The sequence below is a fragment of the Mesocricetus auratus genome, unplaced genomic scaffold (assembly GCF_017639785.1).
Source record: "Mesocricetus auratus isolate SY011 unplaced genomic scaffold, BCM_Maur_2.0 Super-Scaffold_100676, whole genome shotgun sequence".
NCBI classification, from domain to species: Eukaryota; Metazoa; Chordata; class Mammalia; order Rodentia; family Cricetidae; genus Mesocricetus; species Mesocricetus auratus.
The window spans coordinates 151,666,500-151,692,439 of NW_024429266.1; the positions used below are offsets into that span (position 1 = coordinate 151,666,500).

At 51.6% G+C, this 25,940-nt stretch overlaps 2 protein-coding genes and 1 long non-coding RNA gene across 4 annotated transcripts in view; 2 read left to right on the forward strand and 1 right to left on the reverse strand.

Moving 5' to 3' along the window:
- Aldh1l1 (aldehyde dehydrogenase 1 family member L1) overlaps positions 1–11,677 on the forward strand; it is a 50,756-nt gene extending 39,079 nt beyond the window's left edge. The window contains exons 17-23 of the mRNA XM_040738284.1: positions 1,904–1,997; positions 3,214–3,313; positions 4,659–4,757; positions 7,192–7,357; positions 9,533–9,638; positions 10,759–10,958; positions 11,482–11,677. Of these exons, the coding sequence (XP_040594218.1) occupies positions 1,904–1,997; positions 3,214–3,313; positions 4,659–4,757; positions 7,192–7,357; positions 9,533–9,638; positions 10,759–10,958; positions 11,482–11,537 (821 nt within the window). The 3' untranslated portion in view covers positions 11,538–11,677. The remainder of the gene's footprint in view (positions 1–1,903; positions 1,998–3,213; positions 3,314–4,658; positions 4,758–7,191; positions 7,358–9,532; positions 9,639–10,758; positions 10,959–11,481) is intronic.
- A 7,075-nt stretch (positions 11,678–18,752) lies between these two features.
- The window catches only part of Slc41a3 (solute carrier family 41 member 3), a 44,612-nt gene continuing 37,424 nt past the window's right edge, over positions 18,753–25,940 (forward strand). Inside the window, exon 1 of one of the 2 annotated variants that reach the window (XM_005071157.4) lies at positions 18,753–18,864. The gene's annotated coding sequence lies outside the window, so the exon portion shown is untranslated. Of the gene's footprint in view, positions 18,865–23,053; positions 23,165–25,940 lie in introns of those variants that run through there. The other variant, XM_040738334.1, reaches the window with a different exon arrangement.
- Positions 21,876–24,252, reverse strand: LOC121136868. The gene is made up of 3 exons (XR_005874043.1): positions 23,173–24,252; positions 22,665–22,777; positions 21,876–22,543 (listed from the first exon to the last, which is right to left on the reverse strand). It is a non-coding gene; the product is annotated as an uncharacterized LOC121136868 (long non-coding RNA).

Below are 25,940 nucleotides of genomic sequence, written 5' to 3' on the forward strand. Positions count from 1 at the left end.
CAGCCAAGTGGCTGACCCTGGCAGTGAAATGCTGCATGTAGAGGTCAGAGAGCAACTTTTGGGAATTGTTTTTTCCTTCCACCACATGAGTACCAGGAGTTGAGCTCAGGTGGTCAGATTTGGCAGCAGGCACCTTTATCCACTGAGCTATCTCTCCTGCTCTATTGTGTTGCGTTTTTATCATTCGTAAGTATGAGATCACTGCAATTCCAACATCTTTACCTCTATAAACACAAAGCAATTGCCAACTATGTTTTTAAAGATGGTTGTTCCTCGTTTCTCAATTGCCCTTGTTAGTATCAAAGCACCCAGCCATGTATCAGAGTGACATGATGGCTGTGGTAGAGCCACAGAGCTAAGGGCAATTCTTTGAGGACACATGCTATTTGTGGGTGGCACAAACTGTAGGCTCAGTACTTGGTAGGCCAAGCCAGGAGGTTTACTGAGTTTGAGACAACTCTGGGCTACACAGCCAGACCTTGCCATAAGTAATGCTATTGCTTTTTTGCTTGCTTACTTTCTGTATTTCTGGGGAGTTTTCTCTGCATATCTTTTTCCTGGTTTTTAGTGGATCATTTGTTTTCTTACTGTGGTGTTTTGCATATGAGTCCTTTGTCACATACATCTTTGCAAACGTTTTCTTCCCTAAGCAGTGATTTAACAGGGGTGTCAAAATGGAATTAATATTGAGGTCAGGCTCTCCTGTTGGATAAGTTTGCTGCATGGAGTGGCCCTGGGATTTGGGGCAGGGACCAGGGCTGGTGAAGATTAAAAGCCCCTCTTCAAAGGCATTGAATCTGAGGGGCCCTAAGCCATCCATGCATGAGGTTGAGTAGACTGGGGATCATAGATGGTTCTAGATTCCAGGGAGTTTATCAGGAGATGCAGATTTAGGAGGTGATATACCTAAAGGTGGCCTTTGGAGGTCTGGCCATGATCAGCTGAGGAAGCCCTGTAAACAGAGAAGTTGAGCCTAGGGCCAAGCTAGCCATGGGTGTTTAAAGGCTGCATAAATGACCAAGGTGGGCAGGAGCCGTCAGGAATGAGAACATGAGAGCAGAAGAGTCAGCAAAGAACCCCAGGGCTTGAGGAAGGGTTTTCTATTGAGCCTGAGAAAAGGCAGTTGCTAGGCAACCCCCTCCCCCATGGTCTCACTGAATCAGGGATGGGGGGTACATCAAGGACTTGGCCATTGGCCAGGCTAAAGGGTATGAAGGAGGGAGGTGCAGTGTGGGATGGGCTGGAACTCAGCAGTACAAGACTCTAGGCCAGCAGCCTCCTAAGGGTGGGGCTTTTGAGTCTGCCATACCCCTAGATGGGCCACACCCAGTGCTGATATTTGAAAGCCACCAAATTTAGGTGACCTCCAGTTACCGGATTTCCACACTTCATGCAAATTGGAGGTTCCGATACTGCCATGATGAAGTGCTGAGCCTGGGGCTTCCTCATCAGACAGCTGTGGTTACAGCCCTGGGGCTTGCAAGCCCAAGAGCGAGGAGTCGGATGGGCAGTATCCTCTGTTGCCTCTCTCCTGCCTAGAAGATACCATTGTATCTGTGCCCTCACAAGGTCATCCTTCTGTATAGCTGTGTCCTGATTTCCTTTTCTTATAAGGACAACAGTCACATAGGGCAGGGTCCATCCTATGACTCCTTTAGAGAACCTGCCTCCAGCTGTGCTCACATTCAGAGGCACTGGGAGTGGGGTGGGGAGGGCTAGTACTTTAGCATTATTATCTAAAGGGACAGCTTTCAATCCACAGCAGATCAAGGCCCCATGAGTCCCCATCATGGGCACCAAGTAGAGAACACGATGTAGCGCCCTCTGGTGGACGTGCGAGGGACGGGTGACTGTGCCTTGCCCAGACCCCAGAGCCTTGACTTCCCCACCCATCCTACCACAGGCTCGCTGGTTGGCCAGAGACTCTCAGATCACCCTGATGTGAGGAAAATAGGGTTCACAGGTTCTACAGAGGTGGGAAAACACATCATGAAAAGGTAAGTGGGCACAGGGAGGCAGGTCATCCAGGCCGTGGAGCCTGTTATAGATGATGTATTCCGTGAGCTGGGTCCTGCTTCTTGGTTTTTGGTGGGCATAGCCATCCCCAGCAGCCATGTTAATATAGATGCTGAGTTTCCCACAAGCTCTTGAGAGGCCCGCGGGGCTGCCCAGTGGAGGCCACACAACCCAGGGGATCCTGGTACCATGTCACCTCCTAACCCCTGAATTGATGGAAGTCAGCGGATCTGACTTGACATTGCATGGCTATGAACTAGACACCGATTTTAAAAACTCAACACACACTAAAATGTACTCGTTCATAACTTTTATATTGACTACAAGGTGACCTAGTGATGTTTTTGTTAAGTTAGATTAAATGGAACCTATTACAATTGACTTTCTGTATCCTTGGTTTCCACATGGCAGATTCAAACAGCTGTGGACTGGAAATATTTTTTAAAAATCCATTTTGCCTATGCTGAATCTGTATAACCTTTCTCTTACAGTTACTTAGCCAATGCAATTATTCACAGCATGCTTACATGGTGTTAGGCCTTGACATCGTGTAGAGAGAGTCTTGGGTACAAGTGGATGGGCTTCTGTGCATTTACATTATTGTCCATACGGGGCTTCAGCTTGAGGGTGTTGACATCCACAGGGCTCTGCTGAGCCACCGTGGGCCGTGCTGAGTCAGGCTGTCTCCTTGGGTGGCCCGGAACAAGAAGACTCTTCTCCCAGGCCATACTTGGTGCCTTCTTCTGAGTGGCATCACTCAGGTCTTGCCCAGGGACACATGTCTGTGGTTCCTAGCATCTTTCCGCTTGGTCACTAAAACCCTGAGCTTGATCTGCATTTCTGGAGCACCAGACAAATGCATGCTGCTGTGGGGAAGCCTGCCTTCTCACAGATGGGGTCATTCATGAATACATAGCGGTATCCAGCATCTGACACACACAGGGAGGTGGGAGGATCGGAAAACAACCCTAAGAAGGGGTCAGAGTGGAGCAGAGGAGGACAGCAGTGTGAAGGCCGGGCCTGACCCAGGGGTGAGGGGAACAGGGATGGATGGGCCCAGCGGTAGGAGGTGGGATGGGTTGTGGGGAGAAGGTGGGTCCACCACGCTCTGGACTTGCCTTGTTCACCACCTGCAAGCCCCTGTGCTCCTGTGCTCCGAGCCACCTGACCCCAGCTCCAGCCCTCTGTTCCCTCCAGCTGTGCCCTGAGTAATGTGAAGAAAGTCTCCCTGGAGCTGGGCGGGAAGTCACCCCTTATTATCTTTGCTGACTGTGACCTCAACAAGGCCGTGCAGATGGTGAGGCCGGGCATGGGACAGTACAGGGATGGGGACAGGTGGGCGGAAGAGTGGGAGGCACTGGACAAGAGGCAGAGGGACAGCAGTGAGAGATCTCTCAGCTCCCATGGTTAATCTAACCTGGCACAGCCATCCATGATACCACCATAAGTATAGGTAGCATAGCAAGAGGCTCCATTGGGTCAAGGATGATGTGGCCACAGTGTATTCTCAGCACATCCTAACTGTCATACCATTGAACCAGCTGTATGGATTGGGAGCAGGAACAGGCTAAATGTCTTGGCATGTGTAGAAAGCAAAGTGTCCCTCAGGCATGACCTTGCTGACAGCCACCACTCTGCCAATGACCCTGTGCACACATGCCCAGCTCTCTGCCTACGCCCTGGGCAGCCACAGGCTAGGCCTGAGCACACCCACGCACACAGAGCCAGAAAAGTACGCATCTGCGGTGGCCTCTCAGATCGTCATAAATGAGGACTCAGGACAGTGACTGCATGTGGCATGTGCCATGGACGTGGGAGTGGTTCTTACCATTGGTATTGTCGCTCATGTGCCTTGGTCCCTCTCCACTGCTGTGGAAACAAATTAGTCTGGCCCATTCTACCAGGGTTCCAACTATCTTAGCAGTGTGACTAAACTTCATTCTGCATGACACCTGAGCCCTAAGAGGGGGTCCAGCCTTGTTCAATGGGAAGCTGAGGGAGGGCAGGACCTACCTTATTCATGTCACCCAGGAGCCCAACAGTCCAGGATCTTGGCTCAATTCAAAGTGATGCTGCTTCTGAGCCCTGCACATAGCTGGAGGCCCATGCCCCACCCCCGACCTGCTGCAGTAGGCCTCTCAGCTCCTAGTGTGTCCTGGCAGCTTTCCTGACCCCTGCTGGGGCTTCCTTAGAACTAGGGCTGTCCCTCTCAACCCAGATCTCTAACCCTGCTAACATGCAACCTGGTACCTCTCCAGTCAGGTCCCAAGAAGACCTGGTACCTTTTGGGCCACCCAGTGAGCCTACCCATGGACTGGGGTCCAGGCAGACTCAAGCTCACCCCACATATTGGTCTGTTGTCATGGGAATAGCATCCTTCTGTGGTGATGGGATGAGGACTCTGTGCGGCTCCCTCTTACCATGTGGCTTTGAGTCCTCACTTCCCACTGCCACCTCTTGCCCCTACAGGTGGGGAATTGCACAGGACATGTGTGCCCCGTGCTGGTCAAGCCTGACCCATGGGAGGAAGGCAGGATGCAGGCACCCCCCTCTTCCCTGAGAAGGGCTAACAGTCCTGGTGGGCAGTGGGGCAGAAGCACACTGGGAGATCTGTGACCTGGCATTTCTGCACTTCTCTGAAGGGTATGAGCTCCGTTTTCTTCAACAAAGGGGAGAACTGCATTGCGGCGGGCCGGCTCTTTGTGGAGGATGCCATCCATGACCAGTTCGTGCAGAAAGTGGTAAGTTCCAGGCTAGAGTCTGAGCGGGGAGGGGGCAGTGGGGCAGGCTTCGCGAGGTGGTGGTGCTGAGTGAGGAGTGTCTGGGCGCCTCTCACTGGGTACCACCTGCCCATTCAGAGGGTCCTTGGGGACTCTTGAGTCTTCAGCTCAAACTGATGGGAACAAAGGGTGTGTGGACTGAGGGTACCTCAGTGGCCTAGAGTTCGCCCAGGTTGTGGTCCCATCCTCAGCACTGCCAAAAAGGAGGCGCATTCTCTGAAAGTATGGCCTAGGACGAGGACCAAGTGTACAAGTTTCACAAGGGCTGACCTCCTTTGGTGAGTCCACAGGAGGGACTAGGAGAGGACTGGGCAAAGGACAGGAGAGCAAGGACATGGCCTCAGGACCCCTCGCAGCATCCCTGGAGCAGGAAGTACCCTGTACAGTTGCCCAGAATCAAGAAGCTAGACTTTGTCCCAGGCTCCGGGATTGGGCAATGGTTGGTGCAAGTTGGCCATAGAGTAAGGGGGCAGCTTCTGCCAGCTTCTAGGACCTGACAGGTGCCAAGCAGTAGCTCCCACTAGAGGTACTGGATAACGACGAAAGGGCAGAGTGAGTCTGGCTTCAGGAGCAAACAGATCTTCTTGGCCCTGTATCGCCGTCTTATTTGCCTGCTGTTTGTATGTATGTGGTGCTGCAGCCCAGGGCCTTGAGTAATGAGAAGATGCTCTGCACCAGCCTCAGCAAGGAATGTCTTTAACTCTTGACCTGTGGATTTGTCAGTGGATTGGCCTCATTATGACCAGCCTCATCACGTGTGGTTGACAGCTATAGACCGACATTTCTATAACACAAAACCAGAGAGGGGAAAACTCCAACTGTTAGAATAAAGTCATGGGAAGGACACAGGTTGGTCCAGCCAGAGCCCCCGCCCACCCTTAATCTAGACAATGGTGTCAAGGCGATGGCACCTGAGGCTGGAGGCTTCCCTGCTGGCAGCTGTAAGCCCACCCTGGCTGGGTCCTGGAGATCAGGCAGGAAAGTGCAGGGGTGCTGAGAGTGCAGTGGCGAGCCTACCTGTCACTTTACGTACATTGGGGCTAGGACACCTGAGGGAAGGATGAGGTGGCACCGTCATTTAGGACCATTTCCTGGGGGAAGGTCTGGGTTCCAGAATACCTGAGATCAATGGTTTCTGTGGAAGGAAGGTTTGTTCTAGCTCACAGTTTCTGGGTACATGGTACTGGCCCCATTGCGTCGGGCCTTGGTGAGGCACGGTGTCATAGTAGAACGCACTACCGAGCACAAGCACTCACTTCATGGCTCTGGGAAGCAGAAGAGAGGAAGGGGTGGGGCCCCAATATCTCCTTCACGGGGACGACTCCAGTGACCTCACTCCCTCCTGCTAAGTCCTGTCTCCTAAAGGTCCCACTACAGCCCAACAGCCTCCCAGCCTGACGACCAAGCCTTCAACACGTGGGCCTTGGGAGGACAGCAGAGCCAAACCAGAGTAGTCAGGAATGTGTCCAAGTACGAAAGGCGACAGGAAAGGACTGAGCAGCTTTGCTGTGTGACAAATGACACATGACACCCAGGAGTTTAGTTTCCCTGGCTTACAGTCCATCCAGACTAGGGTGGGCCCTGAACTGAATAAGGGTGGAGACAACTTTGCCTGATCCTAAGTCCCCGGTCAGGAGCCATACAAGCAAGGGACTGGGACTGCTCCCCAGAGGCCAGCAGATCTGTCTTGTTGGCCACTGATTCTGTCCAACTGTGTTTCCTTTCTTTATCCTACATCCTGACTCATTTTTAAGGTTATTTTATTGTGGATACGTGTTTCTCCTGCATGTATACATGTATAATACATGCTTGGTGTCTGCAGAGGTCAGAGTGGGGGCATTGACTCCCCTGGAATTAGAGTTACAGGTGGTTGTGAGCCTATGTGTGTGTCTGGGAACCAAGCCTGGTCCTTTGGAATAGCAGCCAGTACTTCTAACCCATGAGCCATCTCTTCAGCCTCCAACTCATTTTCCGTCCTCCTAACACCCAAGCTCCAGAGCCATTAGATCGTCTCCGCTGTCACTCCCTGGTGATACCCAAGGTAGCATCTTTAACTACAAAGCCTAGACTCACTTTGAAGCTGGCCGAAGCAGAGGGAAGGCTTCCCACAGGAGGCCACACTCAAAGGATTTGTTGAAGCAGAGGAAAATGAAAGCAGGGCTAGGTGGACTTGAGCCTTGAACCCTTCTCTCTGTTCAGTGTCCCTCCGTCTGTCACCGAGACACCTGTGGTAGACAGGTTTGGAGTGGGAAAGCCTCATCAGCGTGGAAATGGCTTCCACACACTCTTCCGGGACCTGTGGTCAGTACAAAGCTGCAAAGATGGGAGACGTCTCAGTACCGTCATAGGATACTGTGGCGGCATTAAGCAGACCTGACTTGAGGACTTCCTACAGGTGGAGGAGGTGGGGAAGATGAAAATCGGCAATCCCCTGGACAGAGACACCAACCATGGCCCGCAGAACCACGAGGCCCACCTGAGGAAGCTGGTGGAGTATTGCCAGCGCGGTGTGAAGGAAGGGGCCACGCTGGTCTGTGGTGGGAACCAAGTCCCAAGGCCAGGTCAGTCAAGAGTTCTCCAGCTCACTTGGGTAAACTGAGGCAGCAAATTCTAGGCCCCTGGTTTCCAGCCCAGCCCTAACTGGACATAGCTGAAGGCCAAGTACCTGTGTGGTCAGGATCCAGGTCTCCAGATCGAATGGGCCTTGGCTGTTTGGTTAATCTCTGGACCCAGGTCCGGAACTGAAAAGGTGGAGTCCAGAACATTCCTCAGTGCTGGCACACCCTGTTGTGCAGGGTGTTGCTATTGGCATCATTCCACCATGGTGTCAGTCTCCTCGGAGTTAGTTCAAGGTTCTCCCTCTTTGGTTTCTCTTCCGAAAAATTGTGTTGTGGCTTCTTGGGAGACATGTACTAATGGCCACTCACCCCAGGTAGGGAACCAGTGACCACGGAAAAGAGATGGTCCTACCCATGTCTAGCTTAGCCAGCCAGCGGGTTTATTGGGGTCACTCACAGGAACATGATGGCTCAGAGCCTGGGTTACAACTCCCAAAACTGCATCCTGGACACCCCAACTTGGAGGCAGATTCCCTGCTATCTCTTCTCCCTTTTCACTGGCCAGTGAGCAGGTGGCGGGGCCATATGGATCCTGTGTCATTTACTTGAGTGTTATGAACCTCCTTCCTCCCTCCAGGGAGTGTTTTAGTTCCAAGCAAATAGCTAGGCAACAGGTGGAAAGCCACAGTGTCCCTCCAGCAATGGCCAGCTGCCCTTAACTAGGAGTGAGCCTTTGCCGGGCGCGGGCAGTCCTTGACCCATGGCTCAGGTCACCCGTCCAGAGCTCTTGACACAGCCAGCCTGAGATACTTCCACCCGATTGGTCCCAGACGCTAGACTTCAGTCATCTCACTGAATGTCTTAGTGACTCTTCTAATGGCTGTGAAGACGCCATGACCAAGGCAGCTAATGGAAGAGTTTACTGGGGGCTTACAGATTCGAAGGGTGAGCCCATGACCATCATGGCAGGGAGATGGCAACAGGCAGACAGTTATGGCATTGGAGCAGTAACTGAGAGCTCACATCTTGAGATCACAGCTATGAGGCAGGGAGAACTAACTAGGAGTAGCCCCCAAACACACACCTCCTTCAACAAGGCCACACCTCCTAATCCGTCCCAAGGAGTTCCACCAGCTGGGGGCCAGTATTCAAATACATGAGCCTGTGGGGGCCATTCGCATTGAAGCCAGCAGTGTCTGACCCCAGACACAGTTGCTTCTCTGGCATCTACACCCAAACCAGGAAAGCAGAAGGCACACGGACGAGACCTTGTGCCACCTGCCCGCAGCACCGTAGCGCCACACCCTGCCTGCATTTGCTGTCTGTCTTTTACGCTCTATAAGGAACCCCGCACCCAGGAGGCTCTTGCTAACTGATGGAAAGGGGGAGGGGAAGAAGGGACACACCCTCTTTCCGGACGCCTAGGTTTTAATTCCCTCCTGGTTCTGTTATGTCTGGCACCTCATTTATGCCTCGACTCTCCCGCACCCCTGCCCCTTATGCACCTCGTCCTGCCGAGTGTCCCCGTGAGCCGCTGACCCTTTGTTTATTCCCCTTCTGAGAGCTCTGCGGTGACCTCCTGCTCCGGGGGAAGTTCCCCGCCTACCTCCCTGACCACATTTGCAAACTTGTCCTTTACCCTCATCTCTTGCCCTCTCTCTGGATGTCTCTCGTATTTCTGCCATCTGTATTTGCTGTTCCTCAGCTTGGCAAACAACTCTCCAGTGTCCCTCCCGGAAAACAACTTATCACTTAGCTCAAGTGGCATGTAAGCACCACCTTCCCAGTATCACCAAGGTGGGAGCTCCTTAGGGCTGAGGACAGTGTGACAAGCCCTAGCAGGGGCTAGATGGAAAAGTTTAGGGTGAGCCCTGTTGACAGAACAGGGAGAGGGATCCAACGGGGCCAGTGCAGCCCCTAGGAATGTGGGAGCAGCAGATCTATTCTCTGAACGATAAGGTGGAGAATTTTCTAGAGCCCAGTCAAGAACAGGGCAGATTAGGGCTGACGCTCCATTTCTCCCTAGAAGGCAGAGGATGGGGCACCTGGGTCTATAGTGCACCTGTTAGAACCAGAGTCGAACAGAGAGCTGTGTGAGCCAGGCTCTGGCCAGCATAGGGAGGAGACAGTCAGGGACCTCTACCTCCTACATGCCTCAGGCCACTGTCTCCCCTACAGGCTTCTTCTTTCAGCCAACAGTCTTCACAGATGTGGAGGACCACATGTACATCGCTAAGGAGGAGTCCTTCGGGCCCATCATGATCATCTCCCGGTTTGCTGATGGGTATGTGTCCGCCATGCCTCTCAGGGCTTTTTCTCTGTGTGCCTGGAGTCTTGACATCAGCTTTGAGAGATGGTCCATGAGAAGGAAACTGAGTCAGCGAAGAGCCTGTACACAATGCCTGAGCTGTCTCCAGGGGGCTTTTGAAGTCCATGGGGCTCCCTTTGTCCTCTCTCCCCTGGGCTGGATGGCCTCCAGGCCCAGATGAACAAAAGGCAATCTCTCTGTATGCCCCAGCTCCCCTGTGTTTGCCCTCCATCTCTCTGGTATTCTGTACAGCCTGCCAGGTCCTGTTCTCACGGTGTCCTGATGAGTACTAAACTGGCCCTGACCAAATGGTCTGACTCATAAACGAGCCTATGGGTCAGGTTGTCTGGATGAGGTGAGCCTGCCTCAGATCTGTGCTTCACCTGCATTTGCCTGGAACAAAGGAAGCAGCTACGCTCACCCGGGCTAGGGCTGTCTCTCCATGATAGCCTCAAGTCACTGGCCTGGAGCCTGGGTCCCGTGGAAGCCAGCTGGGACAGCAAGAATACTCAGGAGCTAGCCTCAGAACACACGCCTTGACCTGGGAGCCACCCGGGCCATCAGGTTAGAGAGAGAGAAGGATCCACTCACAGTGGAGGGACCACAGCTTGGTGGATCCATTTGACCAGCCACACCTTTTCCTGACTCCTTTTTTTTTTTTCAGGCAAAACAACACCTTTGTCTTCACCGTTCGGTTGTCACGATATGACTACCGTAACCTGCTTCTACTGGCTGTTTTAGACTTCACTGTCTCTACCAAGCAGGCACTGCCCTAGCTCTTGTGTCCGATGTCTGCTGACTGCTCAATCCACCTCTACCCAAAGCCACCTTCCTGGGCTCCCTTCTTGCATGAGGCCCTGTGCCCAGATCTGCTCTGTGAACTACTCATGCCCCTGTCCCTCCGAGTCTCTCCTCTCTGCTGTCCCCTTCTCCAGGCTTGCTCTGGTCTCAGCACAGGTTTTTCCTTTCAGGGTCTCATGGCTGAGGAGCAAGGGGTTAGATACTTTGGGGAAGCAGACTCTGATGTTGCCGTTTCCCAAGCCCAACAATGGGTGCTTTGAGCATCCCTCAGGAAGTCCTTGGGTTTCCCCCACAGGGACATGGATGCCGTGCTATCTCGAGCCAATGCCACAGAATTTGGCCTGGCCTCTGGTGTCTTCACCCGGGATATCAACAAGGCCCTGTATGTCAGTGACAAACTCCAGGCGGGCACTGTGTTCGTCAACACATACAACAAGACTGATGTGGCCGCACCCTTTGGAGGATTCAAACAGTCTGGATTTGGAAAAGATCTGGGTAACAAAACTCTGCCAGTGGGGCTGCTTTCATGTATTCACTCGAGAAACACTTGTCAAAGGCCACCAAGTGCCGGGTTCTGTACCCAGTGCCAGGGTGTCACATTGAACAAGATAGCTGGTAGCTGCTCAGTTCTCCCTGGGAGGGGGACACTCTTGGGGCTGATGTTATTGCTGAGACAGCAGGCAGTAATGGAGAGAGTATATACAGGAATGCCAGTCACAGGCAGGGCAGGAAGATAACTTCGTGGCTACTGAGAGCCAGCAGGGCACCACTTCCACCACCACAATGTAGCAGGGGCGAGGAAAGGTTCTAGATGACTGCCCCAGATTGGTTCTGCATTCCCCTGACTGCACGGGAGTCTAGGCCCATAGCTTACTACAGGGACAGCCTGGATTGGGTGTGTGATGTCCCGGGGCCTTGGTGTCTCATCGGTGGAGAAAGCTAGGCTGCCCACAGCTGTGCTCATCTTCGGGATCCATGCACAGCCATAGGTGTCCCAACAGTGTGTGCTTTCTTGCAGGAGAGGCGGCCCTGAACGAGTACCTGCGGGTCAAGACCGTGACTTTCGAGTATTGAAGCCAGGTCTCCATGGTGCTTCTTCTGCATCCCTCAGGGACCCTGGCCCCTGCCTGGTGGCTCAGAACCCTCCTGTCCACAGTGGCTCCAAGTGGAGTGGGCAGTCATATCCCGGACGAATAAAGATATGAGCAGAGGCAGTTTGCACTTTGTGTCACCGCTCTGTCTGTGGGTGCCCTGGAGGTCCCAGAGGGAACAGTGACCCTGAGTCCGGGGCACACAGCATCACTTGGTCACCAGAGAATGAAACTCCTTACTGGGTTCACAGAAGGAAATGCATGGATCAGCGCATGCCTCCAAAGACAAGAGCTGAGATGGGTGTAAGGTGCTGTGGAGAAGAGTAACTCCCCAGAAACAGGAAATGGGACTTGGGGCACAAGCCCTGGGCCATGAAGCAATCCAGTGCCCTCTGCAAGGACCCCGGTCCTCTCCAGCCACTCAGTGGTCTTGGGCAGTGATGATGGCAACCGGGGGCCTGCAGTGGGGACTTCACCCTGCCTGGCATCTGAGACCTGGGCAGAAATCCCATCTTCAATCACATGAATTCCTTGTCATCTTACACCACCCCACCCAAGAGCACAGCCCCTGCAAGTCTACCACCTGTGTGTCCACCTCTGGGTGCCCGAGGCCCTCTTCCCTGTACCCTCATCCTAGAGGTCCCACACACCACAGACTTGCCGTTGCCTTGGTTACCCAGCACGCTCATTCTCTTCTTGGCACGCCAACCACTGCCACCTCTCTCTGACTCTGCCTTCCTGGGTCCAGAGGTTTTTAAAGGCTTCTCTGTCCTTCGTCAACTCCCCTGGCCAGGTGGCAAGTGACCTAGGTCAGCCTATGCTGGTGTGGGAAAGCTCTCAACCAGGCCTGTTGATACTCTGGTCTTCCTCCACATCCCTGCCCTTCTCCTAAGCACAGTGCAAGCCCTACAATGCCATTTTTGTCAACAGGAAGCCACATACCTGATATAGGTCCCAGATGATAGCAGTGAGTTTAATAATTCCTATCACCTGTGATGTCATAAGTGATGGTATGTAAACTTGTCGCTCCTGGATTTGTGGTGGAGCTGTGGAAACTCCACTGCATAGTATGAAATTACAGTGATTCACAGGGGTGCTGTCACTGGTCATGTGTTCACTAAGATAATCAGCATCAGTATACTCATTTTAAAAGATTTATTATTACTTACTTTTTGTCTGTGTGTTTGTGTGTATGTGCATGTGCATGCAGGTGCCAGGAAAGATCAGAAGAGAGTATCAGATCCCTTGAAACCAGAGTTACAGGCAGTTGTAAGCTGACAGACATGGGCTGTGGGAATCAGGTGATTTGCAAAAGCAGCAAGCTGTCACTCCTGAGCCATCTGTCCAGTTCATGAACTCTTTGACATGCACAGTGACAGCACTGCCTGACAGCACAGTTCTTGGAGTTTATCCCAGTCTCAAAGTGACATAGGATAGTAGATTGTGTGACACCCCTACACACACACACACACACACACACACACACACACACACACACACAGGATCACTGGTAGCAGCAATGGTAACCACAACAGCCTGGCTAGTGCTGCGTGCCGTGCAGGCTTCTAAATCCTCTCCTCACATTTGTATTGTGTGTGCTGTGGTCCAGGGAAGGAGGAATGACTAGCCCATCAAAGCAGGGACGCTAGCTTGCTCAAGGTCCTGTGGCTGCGATGAAGCTCCTTTTCCTTCCTGAATCACGAAACCATGCTGTAGTGACTCTGTCAGAGACCCAGGTCCTGAGTTTCTTGGAATGGGTCCCAAGGCTTTCACTTCCAAGTCAGCACTTTGGGACACTAATTCCTATATTTTTGGTTGTGAGCCTAGCCTTTAATGGCTGAGCCACCTCTCCAGCCAGGGACACCAATTCCTAATGGAAAACCTATACCCTCTTGTATGAATGATTTACCCCTTGTAAGGGGTGAGATGGGCTATGCCCAAGGCTCACTGTGCTGAGGCTGTAGTCTCTCAGAGGTCTTCTTACAGGTCTATGAAAGATGTGTGGCTCCCTCTCTGAGGCTTGTTCTGGGTCCCAGTATGTGTGTGGGGGGACTGAGAGAGAGAGAGAGAGAGAGAGAGAGAGAGAGAGAGAGAGAGAGAGAGAGAGAGAGAGAGAGAGAGAGAGAGAGAGTGTGTGCGTTGGGGGTGCTTCTGGATTGTTTCCTGCTTTCTCAGCCAGGCCCCGCCCCTGCCCTGGGCATGCCCAGCATTGCTTCCTGATGCTCACTGAAGGGAAGGATGTGCTCTTACTTCCACTGTTCATTTTTAATTTTTAAGTGGGATAAGGACATACCACTGTACATTTTTAAGGGTGTAGTTTAGCGACACTAAATACCACCCCGTTGTTTTCAACCACCACCTGCACCCCATTTTCCTCACATCAGAGTGATCTGAAAGTCTCTGGCCAACTAGAGAGTCCGTGGTAGGATGGGTGAGGAAGTCAAGGCTCTGTGGTCTGGACAAGGCACAGCCAGCCACCTGTACCTCGCACGTCCACCAGAGGGCGCTACATCGTGTTCTCTACATGGTGCCTTGATGGGGGCTCATGGGGCCTTGCCCTGCTGTGGACTGAAATTTGTCCCCTCAGATGATAACGCTAAACTACTAACCCCCGTGCCTCTGAAAGTGAGTGCACCTGGAAGCAAGGGTTTTTCATGCTCTGGGAAGGCAAGCTGAGTCTGCAAGCCAGAGTTCACATTCAGCTGGGGTGGAAATAGAAACAGCCCAAGTCTGCAGCCTTTACCACATGCCCCACAGCCATCTAAAAGTTTTCATGGGTTAGGAATAGCTCATTGGGGAAGCAGTAATCTAGGTGAGTGAGGTTCTGGGTTCTATCCTCAGCACACATATGCACAGGCCCACACACCTGTAATAATCTGCAGCCATCAAGTTCTAGCACACTCCAAAAAACATTTAAAATACATCACAGGGTTTATCATCCTGTAGTGGTTTGAGAGAAAATGGCCCCCAAAGGGAGTGGCCCTATTGGGAGGTGTGGCCTCGTTGGAGTAGGTGTGGCCTTGTTGGAAGAAGTGTGTCACATTTCTTTCTTTCACCAACTCACTTGCTCATGACAGACAGCCCTATTCACCAAAAGCCATGGTTTTAGGCTCAGGCCAGACTTTATTCCCTGCTCTGCCCTGGGGATGGGCTTTGAGGTCTCCTATGCTCAAGCTACACCCATTGAGACAGACCAGTTCTTGTTGCCTACAAGTCAAGATGCAGGACTCTCAGCTCCTTCTCCAGCACCATGTCTGCCTGCATGCTGCCATGTCTGCCATAATGATAGTAGACTAAACTTCTGAAATTGTAAGTCGCCCAATTAACTGCTTTCTTTTCAAGAGTTGCCAGGTCATAGTGTCTCTTCGCAGCAATAGAAACCTTACCTCAGACACCTTTTGTCCTGGCATTTCTTCTTTTCAAATTCTGCTGCCCTCAAACATGAGATAACTTGGGTCCTTTGCAAGGTCCTAAGGAGGAAGATCGGTGTCCTGTGAGGAGACCCTGTGTACTGACATTCCCAGCTGCCCTGGGATACCCTCCCCTTGCCAGCTCCTCCTTGTGTGCAGTCAGCGAAACCTATCTTTAGTGTCAGGTCAGTTTCCTCAAGGCCTTGGGTCAGTCCTGAGAGGAGGGGGGTGCTTAGCTGCCCGGGTGCTGTCCCTGAAGACTGCAGCGAGTCAGGTCTCCAGAGAGCAGCCATACTTACGTGGGAGCCATCCCCACGGTGGCCCCACAGGCTGACAGCTGCTCCTGACTTCCACCTTCCTCCTCCACGGAGACACAGCAGCAGTGCTGAGTCACCACAGAGCCCACACTGAGAAGTGCAGTAAGTCTTTCATTGTCCCTGAAGGCTAGACAGTTTGGGGCTAGTCCAGAACCCTAGGGAGAGGCTTGCTAACGAGTCAGGAGCATCCTAACCTTCACACCTGGCACTGCCACACACTCGCTGGTGAGCAAGCCTTGGTTTCCTGTCTGAAAGCAGAAACTGCAGGGCCTGCTTTGCCCACCCCAGCCTTTCATGGTGAGGTGGGCCACCACTGTGTCAGTGGGTGCTGTGATTCAAGTGCTATGACCACTGCAGTATAAAACTTTTGCTCATGCTTATGGTTTTGCAAGTTACTAGTGGGTTCCCCATGACAGCTTTGCCTTCCTGGTAGCACTCAGTCACATACACGGCTGTCAGGAAGAGCGGGGTTGGGGGTAGGGTGTGGTGAGCTGCTCCGGACTTGGCCTAACCCAATGCCAGTCAGGGCTCCTTATGTGGTTGGTCTCAGCAGTCTGCAGAGATCCCTGGGAGACCAATCCACCTGACAGGACAACAGTGTAGATAGACTTCCCCGTGTGCGTAATGAAGGCCAGGGATGACATAGTGCCCTAGATGGAGAGGTTTGTGGTGTGAGGAATGTCCTAAGATAGCTCTTGGGTGTCAGAAGGGGAGAAGTGAGGGGCTGCCCTGGGTGAACTTGAACCATCTTCTAACTAATCAGAAGGCAAATTTTGTTTTGGGGAATTTTCTTCCCATTTTGTATGTGAAATTAATATTTTGGTTGTGAGCCTAGCCTTTAACAGCTGAGTCATCTCTCCAGTCCATGAAATTAACATTTTAAATTTAATGTTTGAAAGGAGATGACAGGTGTGGTGTTGCACAGCTGTAATCACTGCCTTCAGGAGTCTGTCTCTGTATGTATGTCTGTGTGTGTGTCTGTGTGTACATATATGCATGTGTGTGTTTGTCTCGGTGTGATGTCTGTGTGTGTCTCTGTATGTGTGTATCTGTGTGATGTCTGTGTGTGTGTGTACATGTATGCATGTGTGTGTCTGTCTCTGTATGTGTGTCTGTGTGATGTCTGTGTATGTGTCTCTCTGTCTGTGTATGGGACCCTGGGTATCCTGGGAAAGCATTCTGGCACCAAGCCCCATCTCAGCTCTGAGCCATCACATTTAACAGGAACTGGACAACATGAGCAGCCAGCTCCTTTATCCATCCATCCATCCATCCATCCATCCATCCATGCATTCATCTATCCATGCATCCATGCATCCATGCATTCATCCATCCATCCATCCATCCTTCCATCCATCCATCCATGCATCTACTTCCTTTCACCAACTCACTAGCTCAGGGCAGACAGTCTTATTCACGGAAAGCCATGGCTTTAGGCTCAGGCCAGACTTTAAATCCCTGCTGTGCCATGGTGGTGTATGTAGCCTTGGGCAAGTAGACACCTCTAGCCTCTTGGCTCCCTCACCCATGAAAGGACATCAGCTCTGTGTAACCTAGGCTGCATGAGGATGAGTGGCAGGCAGAGGACATGGTACAAAGTCCTAAAAACTGCTTTCCCCTTTGTCATTACCTGCTTATTTGTTGGTGTCCCAAAACCTTTCAGAGGCCATTGCTGTGCCTCTGCCTGCCTCTGCCTACAGAGTCCTCAGTGACTCTGGAGGGTGGCATCCCCAAGGAGCACCAGTTACAAGACAGGACTGATGGTCTCTGGACTTTAGGTAACCTGCTCTCTGTGTTTCTTCAGGTGGGTTACCTCTAAGTCCCCCTAGAAGCACCTAGAGTCGCTCTGGGAGTTCACCATGTGGGCCTGTTTGTAGTGAACCCCCCCTTTTCCTTTTCTGCCTCTCCTCTTCACTCTCATGGGACTTTCTGGGTTAGTCTTCAAGAAAAGAGTTTGCACTGGAGTCCTGTCTCAAGGAGGAAGGGCTGAGGGCCAATGTTCCCTCCAAGACTGTGACACCAGTTATTTGGGTTCCCACCATGCTAGCCCTGCCTCCCTATGGTTCTAACACCTCCTAACAGCACTTCAGTCTGGGGATCAAACCCTTGTTAAGCCTTTATGAAACCTCCAAAACTATGGGCCCAAATAAACCCTTTTCTCTAGGCTGATTTTGTTAACAGTAAAAGACAGCAGACCAGCATGGATCCAAGATCAAGGTGCAGGGATGACTATTTCTGATCACGTCTCTTCCTCTTCCTGTCTATGTCCTACATCCACACACACAGGGAGAATGAGCTTCCAGTGTTCTTCCTCTTCCTGAGGGGACGCCAGTCCCATTATGATTGTACCCTATGACCTCGTTTATTCGTGGTTACCTCCATACATAAGCCCTGTTGACAAATGCAGTCACTCTCGGGTTCAGAATTCAATGCATGTGTTTAGACAATGTGAACAATTCAGACCATAATTTCCCGTAACATGTGGACTGCTGTCATCTGCTTTCTATGTTGTTTTGTTCGTTTGCTGAGGACAGAATCTAGGAATCGGCCTGTCTAGCACTGAGTTGCATCTCCCCAGCCGTTTACATACTTTTCTGTGCCAGTTGTATCTCGCTCCTCTGTTGAAAACCAGTCTTACACAGTGGGTTTCTGCAGATGCAATTGGCTGCTCAGAATCCAGACAGGGTTCAGGATTCTTGAACCAGCAGAGGGCAGTATGTGGGGGCACAGGATGGTTTGTGGGAGCTGGTGTCCACTGAGGCTAACCAATGCTGGGTCGTCTAGGGCTATGTCAGCCTGGGTAGCCCACAGCTACCCACGCAGGTGACCCGCCCTTTATCCTTCTACAATGGTCCGAAGTCATTTCCGAGTTAACGAGTCAACCAGCGATACCTACAGAGGACTGGGAATTACCACTAGATAAGTATGAAAGCATTACAGCCATGTTGAAGGACAGAACTTGATGACACATACCGAAGTGTTTAAAGGTGAAACATCTAGAAATGTTAGATGGAAAACAAGACAGGCAGACATGGAGCCTGAAGAAAGCTGACCCTTGCAGTGAGCTACTGTAGACCAGTGGCTCTTAGCTCCGCCGCCCGGCCCCGCCCCTGACCGTGGCCCCGCCCTACTCGTAGGCCTCCCAAGTCCCGCAGAATCCCTTGCCCCCGCCCCAGCGGCCCCGCCTCTGAGGCGTGTCATTAACGCCTGCTGCACTCAGGGCGCATCACTGCACACCCCTCTGTAGACTTAGCGAGCTATCGTGTGCTCATTGGAAGCCGCCGAGGCTGCTAAGGTGGGCGACTTTGGGAGTGAATTGGATACCTCAATCCACCAGACCCTTACTTTAAAAACTGGGTTCTCAAGCTTCAACCCTATGACCTAGCCCCGCCCACAAGGCCGGCCCACAAGGCCCCTCCCATCATGTGGCTCCGCCCCTGTGACCCCGCCCCTCTGTCCGGGCGCCTGGGCAGGGCGGGGCTGGCCCGCCGGCCGCCCTTCCCGCTTCCTCCCGCGGCAGGCCTCCGCGGTGCCCAGCGCGCGCCCCGTCGCCTCGCTTTCGCCGCCGGCCGGGAGAGGACCGGTAAGCGCGGGCCGGAGCTGGACTGGGAGCCAGGGAAACCTAGGGAAAGCGGGGCGCCTACGGGCCTCGGGAAGGGGCGTGGGGCGCAGGATCTGGCGGGCGGCACACCGGGGTGGGTCAATATGTGGCTTCCTAGCTCCAAAGGTCTGCAGGGACCGGCCCCGCTCATCGCTTCCCTCTGCCGGTGAGGAACCCTGGAGCGCCTGACTGTAGGGATAATGATTGACTCCTTCGGCACCCCGAGAGCATCCTTGCACATCCCACTGCAGGCTCAGCGAGTGGTTCTGCGCTCAGTGGAAACCCCCGGGGTTGCCAAGCTGGAGGTCGTTGATACCTCAGTCTACCAGACCCTTTTTAGAAAGCTTTAAAAACTCAGGGCTTCTCAAACTGCTTCTTCGCCAGAGACCACTTAGAGATGCAGCCTCTCTAGCCTGACCCAGATATGTAGGAGTGGTCCTGCTCTGCTTCAAGAAGCTGGCTTCATGCCGTGGTAGTTTAAGAACCACGGATGCAAAGGAGTCCAGAGAGGCCTGAAGTGGGGTGGAGACAGGCCAAGTACCCAGTAAGAAAAATACATTACTGAAGATTATAGTAACCTCCCCTTATCCGAGGGAGGCACTAACATGTTTCTCAAAGGGTGCCTGAATCCTGGGATGATACCCAGACCTAAAGACTGTTTTCCTAATATACATACCTATGGTAGAGCTTAATTTATGAACTAGTCACAGTGAAGGATGAACAACCAATGAGACAGGACAGGTTTAGTGATATGCTGTGATATAATTGTCGCCATCACTGCTCTTGTGCCATTATTAAGTAGAATAAGGGTTGCTTGGCCAACGGCACTGCCACCCTAACAACTGTTGAGAGGGTAGCTAACATGTGGCCAGGACATGCAGCATGCACACGCTGGACAAAGGAATGGTGGGACAGAGTGGGGTGGTAGCTGAACCAGCCCACCATGCTCATAACTGAACACAACTTAAAACTTAGGGATTGCTTGTTTCTGGAAATGCTCACTTAATATTTTGGGACCACAAATGATTGCTAGTAACCAAAACCTTAGAGGGTACAACTGGATAAAGGGATTTACTGTGTTCCATTCAAACGTCACAATGAGTAGTAGTTACTCAGTCTTCCAAGGTCACACATCTAGGGAAAGGAGACGCTGGGATTCTAACCCCGAGTTTGGGTTCCTGTACATGCCCACTGGGATGTCCTGCAAAGTCAAGGAGCTGAAACAGACATGCTTTCATCATTGCTACACACTGGGAAGCCTAGAGACAGTCCGCCCACCCCAGAAACCCCAGCTGGTGCTTAGAAACCCCAGCTCCCTGCACCAGTCAGGTGAGCATCAGTTTTTATGCTGTGTGGGAACCAGGCCTCCCAGAAGGGTGTGTTAGTACCCGGGTGCTGAGCAGGTGCTCACAGGCCTGTGTTCAAGGCCGGCTTCACTGGGCAGTATGATGCTTCCACATGGTAGTATACAGTGTCTGAATGGCAGACAGGCCACCCCTGTTGCCAGCTGGGAGGAGTATGACTATGTCAGGCTCTAGTCACAGTCAGCCATGTCCCATCCCCTTTCAAAGCCAGCTGAACCACAGGGCAGGGCTTAATCTCTGTTATCCAGTACTGATGTTTGTTGGACTCAACACATGGCATTGGGCTGCAGGACTGGTGTAGCCCAACTTTCTTGAGGCAACTGAACACTTAGGGTTGGCTGACTCTGGGCCCACCCTAGGATGCCACCCTACAGTCAGAACTCTCACCCACCAAGTCTCCAGCATACCTTGAGCTAAAACATTAGGTTTTCCTGAATCCACTGCCCCACTCCCCATAGACACCACCTCTGTTTTGTCCCACGTGGCCTGGCTTGCTCACCTGTCTAATTTTTAATGACACCAGTGACAGTATCCTTATTTAAATACTCCAACAATCCCAGTGAAACTGAGGAACCTTCAGATACCTTCATAGGATGGGGGGTCCCTGCTGATGGGCCAGGATGGTCCCCCACCTGCTGCAGATGACTGCTGGATGCTGACTGCTAGGCTCGGCCAGCTCAAGGGACTGACGTGATCCCCATTGTACACCTTGGCAGGACTTTCTCTGGCACACACACTAGTGCATGTGGATTGAGGATTGTGAAGCCAAATGGTCACCACCAGTTGGCAGGTGTGTGGCTTTTTGTCTGCGTGGGCCAGGGGGTCCTCTGGTGGAGATGCAAGGCCGTTCACCAAGACTTCAGTTGGCTGCCTCTATTCCAGTGTCACTTACCCCAGGTGAACTCTGTGTCTGCCCACCCTTTCATTTTCTTTCACATGCACTGTTGTCTTTTTTATTAGCATTAAATGTTTAAAATTCACATTTGTGTGTGATGCATGTGTATGTGTGTGTGTGTGTGTATACACACCCATGTGTGTGCCACAGTGCACTTGAAGAAGTCACGAAACAACTTAGGAGAGTCAGTCAGTCCTCTCTTTCTACCAGTGTCCCAGGGACTGAACTCAGGTTGTCAAGCTTGGTGATAAGCACCTTTATCTGCCGAGCCATCTCTCTGGTTATAAACTAACTTACTTGTAAATTTTGTTCCGAGTTTTGCCCTGCCGTATGCTTAAACTTGATATTCTTGAATTGATATTCTTTCTCTCTCTCTTCCCTTCCTTATTCTCTAGGAGTTTGAGTGGTTTGGATCAAAAGGCTTTCTTTTATAATTTATCTTTGTTTTGTTATTTTACTTGTTTGTTGGTCCTTCTGACTGTCTCTCTCTCTCTGGCTGTTCAGTATGTCCAAGCTCTACTCTACCAGCAGAGGGAGCCAGACACCCCTTTGCTCCTGGTCCCTGAGACCTGGAGGTGTCTGCCTGCAGAGAGAGGCTCCTGCAGACTCACTGCCCATGTTGGCTGGGTTTGACACCCTGCTGCCCTTGGTGGCTGCACCCCGTTTATTTACACAGCTAATGAGACACACACATTGCCCAAGTCCCTCAAACATTTGCAGTTTTGCTAAGAAGGGTACTTTATTCTCCCCGCGACATTTAAGCATTGACTATATCTCATACTGTTCTGAACACTCATTAAAGCCATAATTGGTACATCCAATTCCTGCAGTAGCTTTAATATGTCCACAGTGTATACATCACAGGCCTGTGTCAAGCATTGTCACAACTAGAAGGCTTGCTGGAGGGTGTGCAGAGAGACCATGCTACATAAGGAACTTGAGCACTGAGGGACCTGACACCTACAGCTCCACCTCACATACCTAGAAAAAACAGAAACATCTTCCCATTTCCCTCAATTTTGGTAATTTTGCTACTGCTGTGTATGTATGTGCATACGTGTGTATTTGTGTGTGTGTGTGCATGCAGGCATTTCTAGGGTTTTAGGAGCCTCACCAAATTCAAGCAGGAACAAAATGACAGTCTCTCAGAGCAGTTGTGGTGGATGTCTGGTTATCCATAGCTTACTCTGGGCTAAGAATCAGCAACTTGGCCGTGTAGTCCAGTGAGGGACTTCTGTGGTTCAGCTTGTCAAACAAGCCGGTCCTCTTCATCATGACCTGGTCTCTTTGTCTATTTGGAAGCTTGTTCAAGTCTAACCTTAATCTCAGTGCAATTTGTGGCCTTCTGGTAGTGATGGTCAGTTTGTTTTGTTCTTGCTTGGTTTCTTGGTTGATTTTTTTTCTAGAGAGAGAGAGAGAGAGAGAGAGAGAGAGAGAGAGAGAGAGAGAGAGAGAGAGAGAGATTGAGCTTGCTGTGTTGCCAGGACTGACCTTGAGTTCTTGGGCTCGACTGATCACCCCACCTCAGCCTCTTGAGTAACTGGGGCTACAGGTGCTGGCCACCAAGCAGGGTCTGTGTGTTTACTTGATCCCAGCTCCAATTGTGTGTGGCTCTGTTCCTCTGGTTGCCTAGTTCCTAGGAAATATTTGGGGGGGCTCGTTAATTGCTTGTCTCTCTTGGTCGCACTTGCTGGGCAGCTGTTTGTGAGTCCTTCTGCCTGGTGATCCTAAGGCACCAGGCTGCTTCCGCCTTCCTGTCCAGTTCCATCCCCCAGCATGCGCGCACTCCCTCACTGGCTCCGCCTTCCTGTCCAGTTCCATCCCCCAGCATGCGCGCACTCCCTCACTGGCTCCGCCTTCCTGTCCAGTTCCATCCCCCAGCATGCGCACACTCCCTCACTGGCTCCTGCTTACTCAGGGGACGTGCTTGCACGTCCTCCTCAGATGAGGCTCAGCTGGCACACTGCCTTCCTGGTGTGTGTGGAACTCTGGATTCAGTCCCCTGTGCCTCACGAACGTGGAGGTGCGTACCTGTAATCTCGTCACTCCAGAGGAGGCAGGAGGACCAGAAAGTTCAAGGTCCTTGGCTACACATCCAGTTGGAGGCCAGCCTGGGCTATGTACATCTCGTTGGCGTCGGGTCTGTTTCATGCTGACACTGCTGTGGCAGGGTAGCGGTGGTCTGACGTGCCTTCGCTTCAGCCACTCCACCAGTGTCCTGAAAGCGCCTCGCTTTCCCGCGGTCCTGTGGTCATCTATCTTTATCCTTGCTCCGAGTTATGGGACCCATTGTCCCTCCCAGAATCTTGGGAGAAGGCCTACTCCTTGGATTACTTTTAGAGTTTATTTGTTTACAGTGAGGTTTTTAGCCCTTTGATGCTGTGAACCTGGCTGTCCTCCGAGCATGTGGCAGAGGACATTTTTTTTTTTTTGTCTCACACAGGCAGTCTTCTGCCTGTCAGCCCTGTCCCTTAGGGAAGGTTGGATGGACTATTTTGGAATCGCTGAGTGATCCTGGCCATTATCTTGCAACGGCCAACACGTTCCGCAATGGTGATCCATTGTTTCTCGGTGTTCTGGGGTACGGGCAAATCTTGACCCAGAAGGGCTTGGGGGGGTCACTGGCTGGCCCTGATTGCCTCTGCCCTCCTACAGAGCCTCCAGTGCTCACCCTCGTGAGGCCCCATGTGACAGCCCTGCCCACTCCTGCCTATCTTCGCAGCACTGTGGCCTGCCCTTGGAAGCCTGCAGCTGTACCCATGGCCCTGGACCTGTGTTCTCTTCCTTGGGGGGGGGGTCAGCTTCAAGGCTGTGAACACCTGCCTCCAGTTTTATCAGTTTGGGCTAAGGGTTCCTCGAGTTCTTCGAACGTATTAACAAAACTACCTTGACGTTTTCTGCAGGCCAGAGCCTGATCCTCCTTGGGGACACTTTACGTTAACTACTGTTTCCTTTTAGAGGCAGTTTCTTGTTTCCGTGGCTCGTATTTGTTGAAGTGAATTTGTTCCTGTGTCTCGTTTGTTGTTGAAAACTGCATCCTCTAAACAGTGAGCCATTTCTCGGACTGAGATGTCTCCTTCCAGTCCCCTTGCTGTCCAGTGACTTCATTGAACACCATTCTGTGCTGTGCATGTCTCTGTTGCCAAGAGAGCCATTATGACTCACCACCCAGTCTACAGTCCCCGCCGAGGGATAATATGGGCACCCTGGGACCCTTCCCATTCTAGACCCCTTACCATCCCCCTCAGCATTCACCCTCTGTCTGGTCAGCCATTTTTGAACTTATGTCCAGCACTGGACATGTGCTATTGCATTTTTGGTCTTGGAACGTCGTCTACTGCTGTCATGGACACCTCATCCCCCAGCTTTTTCTTATTTTAACTTTTTTTGGTTTTTTTTCTATTTTTTTTCATTTAAGTTAGAAACAAGCTTGTTTCACATGTCAATCCCAGCTCCCTCCCCTCCTCCCCCTCCCCCTCCCAGGCACCCCAGTCCCCCCACCCATTCTCCACTCCTATCCCCAGGGAGGGTGAGGCCCTCCATGGTGGATCTCCAGAGTCCGTCACCTCATCCAGGGCAGGGCCTAGGCCCTCCCACAAGAGTTCAGGCTGAGAGAGCATCCCATATTGTGGCATAGGCACTCAAAGTCTTTTTGTACGCCAGGGATAAATACTACCCATGGCCCCATAGATTACTTAGGCCTCCTCACTGACACCCACATTCAGGGGGTCTGGATAAGTCCCATGCTTTCCACACAGTCACCAGTCTGGGGTCCAAGAGCTCCCCCTTGTTCAGGCCAACTGTTTCTGTGTGTTAACTCCTTTGCTCATCAGTTCTCCCTTTCTGTGACTGGATTCCAGGAGTTCAGTTCAGTGTTTACCTGTGGGTGTCTGCCTCTGCTTCCATCAGTCGATGGATAAAGGTTCTGTTTCCCAAACTCTCTGGCAGTGGGCACTCCCCTGATTCATATCTAAAATCCATGTATGAGTAAGTATATACCATGTTTCTTTTTGTGACAGGATGGTTCCTTCTAGTGCCATCCATTTGCCTATAAATTTCAAGATTCCATTGTTTTTTTCCACTAAATAGTACTCCATTGTTCTTGAGTTCTTTGTAAATTTTGGAGATCAGCCCTCTGTCAGATGTGGGGTTAGTGAATATCTTTTCCCAATCTGTGGGTTGCCTTTTTGTCTTGCTGACTGTGTCCTTTGCCTTATAGAAGCTTCTCAGTTTCAGGAGGTACCATTTATTAATTGTCTATCTTAGTGTCTGTGGTACTGATGTTATGTTCAGGAAGCTGTCTCCTGTACCAGTTTGTTCAAGGGTACCTCCCACTTTCTCTTATAACAGGTTCAGTGTGGCTGGATTTATGTTAAGGGCTTTGATTCATTTGGATTTAAGTTTTGTGCATGGTGATAGACATGGATCTATCTGCAGTCTTTTACATGTCAGCCTCTAGTTATGCCAGCACCATTTGTTGAAGATGCTTTCTTTTTCTATTGTATAATTTTAGCTTCTTTGTCAAAGATCAGGTGTTCATACGTGTATGGGTTAATGTTGGGGTGTTCAATTCGATTCCTTTGGTCTGTCTATTGTTGTGCCAATACCAAGCTGTTTTCAGGACCTTTTTTGATCCTTTTCATCAGTCTGCAAGCAGCCAGGAAGCATCTGTTACTGTTTCAGAGGTTTTCAGCACTAGGGGTCTCCAGGTAGTCTGCAAAGGAGTATCCCTGAACCCCATATGGGTGTGAGGACCAGGGTTCTTCTGGATAGCCAAAGAGCTCCAGGTTACTGGTTCT